The 1,396-nt window shown below is 51.1% G+C and overlaps 1 protein-coding gene across 1 annotated transcript; it reads right to left on the reverse strand.

Moving 5' to 3' along the window:
- Positions 1–310: 310 nt before the first annotated feature.
- On the reverse strand, positions 311–1,015 carry LOC118941014 (uncharacterized). The gene is made up of 2 exons (XM_090206674.1): positions 954–1,015; positions 311–869 (listed from the first exon to the last, which is right to left on the reverse strand). The coding sequence occupies exons 1-2, from the start codon at positions 1,013–1,015 to the stop codon at positions 311–313; spliced, it is 621 nt and encodes a 206-aa protein (XP_090062800.1).
- Positions 1,016–1,396: the final 381 nt, after the last annotated feature.

The raw sequence follows: 1,396 nt of genomic DNA on the forward strand, positions 1-1,396 counted from the left end.
TAGTGCACTATAAAGGGAATAGGTTGCCAGTCCTGGTCAAAAGTAGTGCACTATAAAGGGAATAGGTTGCCAGTCCTGGTCAAAAGTAGTGCACTATAAAGGGAATAGGTTGCCAGTCCTGGTCAAAAGTAGTGTCTCGGTATAAAGGGAATAGGTTGCCATTTGGGCAGGGCCTTTGTCTCATGTTAAAGGCTGAGCCTTTGTCAGGACCCATCCACTTTCAGTCCCGTGGTTAATTGCCTTTAAGAAAACCTCTGACCCCTTTCACCTTTCAGGAAATGTCTGGATGCAGCCGCAGTTCAGCAACCCGTTATCTTCTTCCTTCTCTGGTTTTTCCTTCCTTCTCTTTGGTTCTTCCCCTTTTTGCTGTCTGTTGATCAGTGCTTCCAGGGTCAGCCAGGTCACACGTGATATAATGCTCAGTGCTTCCAGGGTCAGCCAGGTCACACGTGGTATAATGCTCAGTGCTTCCAGGGTCAGCCAGGTCACACTTGATATAATGCTCAGTGCTTCCAGGGTCAGCCAGGTCACACGTGATATAATGCTCAGTGCTTCCAGGGTCAGCCAGGTCACACGTGATATAATGCTCAGTGCTTCCAGGGTCAGCCAGGTCACACGTGATATAATGCTCAGTGCTTCCTGGGTCAGCCAGGTCACACGTGATATAATGCTCAGTGCTTCCAGGGTCAGCCAGGTCACACGTGATATAATGCTCAGTGCTTCCAGGGTCAGCCAGGTCACACGTGATATAATGCTCAGTGCTTCCAGGGTCAGCCAGGTCACACGTGATATAATGCTCAGTGCTTCCAGGGTCAGCCAGGTCACACGTGATATAATGCTCAGTGCTTCCAGGGTCAGCCAGGTCACACGTGATATAAGTAAGTATTCAACGTCCTTCAATGTCAGAGGACGTCGGGAGATGACGTGGGAACTGGCCACCAGTGTTGTAGTACTGGAGGTCTCTCGTCCGGTCTCTAGTTCGGTCTCGGTCTTTAGTGTGGTCTCCAGACCCCATGTTGAGTGTCTCGGTCTCTACTGAGGTCTCGAGACCCCATGTTGAGTGCCTCGGTCTCTAGTTCGGACTCGGTCTCTAGTGAGGTCTCCAGACCTCATGTTGAGTGTCTCAGTCTGTAGTTTGGTCTCTAGTGTGGTCTCGGTCTCTAGTGTGGTGTCCAGATCCCATGTTGAGTGTCTCAGTCTCTAGTTCGGTCTCGGTCTCTGGTGTGGTCTCGAGACCCCATGTTGAGTGTCTCGGTCTCTAGTTCGGTCTCGGTCTCTAGTGCGGTCTCGAGACCCCATGTTGAGTGTCTCAGTCTCTAGCTCGGACTCGGTCTCTAGTGTGGTCTCCGTCTCTAGTTTGGTCTCGGTCTCTAGTGTGGTCTCGGTCTCTAGTTCG

Source organism: Oncorhynchus mykiss, chromosome 18, assembly GCF_057628025.1.
Source record: "Oncorhynchus mykiss isolate SJ-2025 chromosome 18, ASM5762802v1, whole genome shotgun sequence".
Taxonomy (NCBI): domain Eukaryota; kingdom Metazoa; phylum Chordata; class Actinopteri; order Salmoniformes; family Salmonidae; genus Oncorhynchus; species Oncorhynchus mykiss.

Excerpts from the sequence above, each read along its gene's own strand:
- LOC118941014 (XM_090206674.1), bottom strand. The coding sequence starts at position 1,015 with ATGGGGTCTGGAGACCACACTAAAGACCGAGACCGAACTAGAGACCGG. Across the intron at positions 870-953 it reads GACCGGACGAGAGACCTCCA|GTGTGACCTGGCTGACCCTG; the intron begins GTACTACAACAC and ends TACTTATATCAC.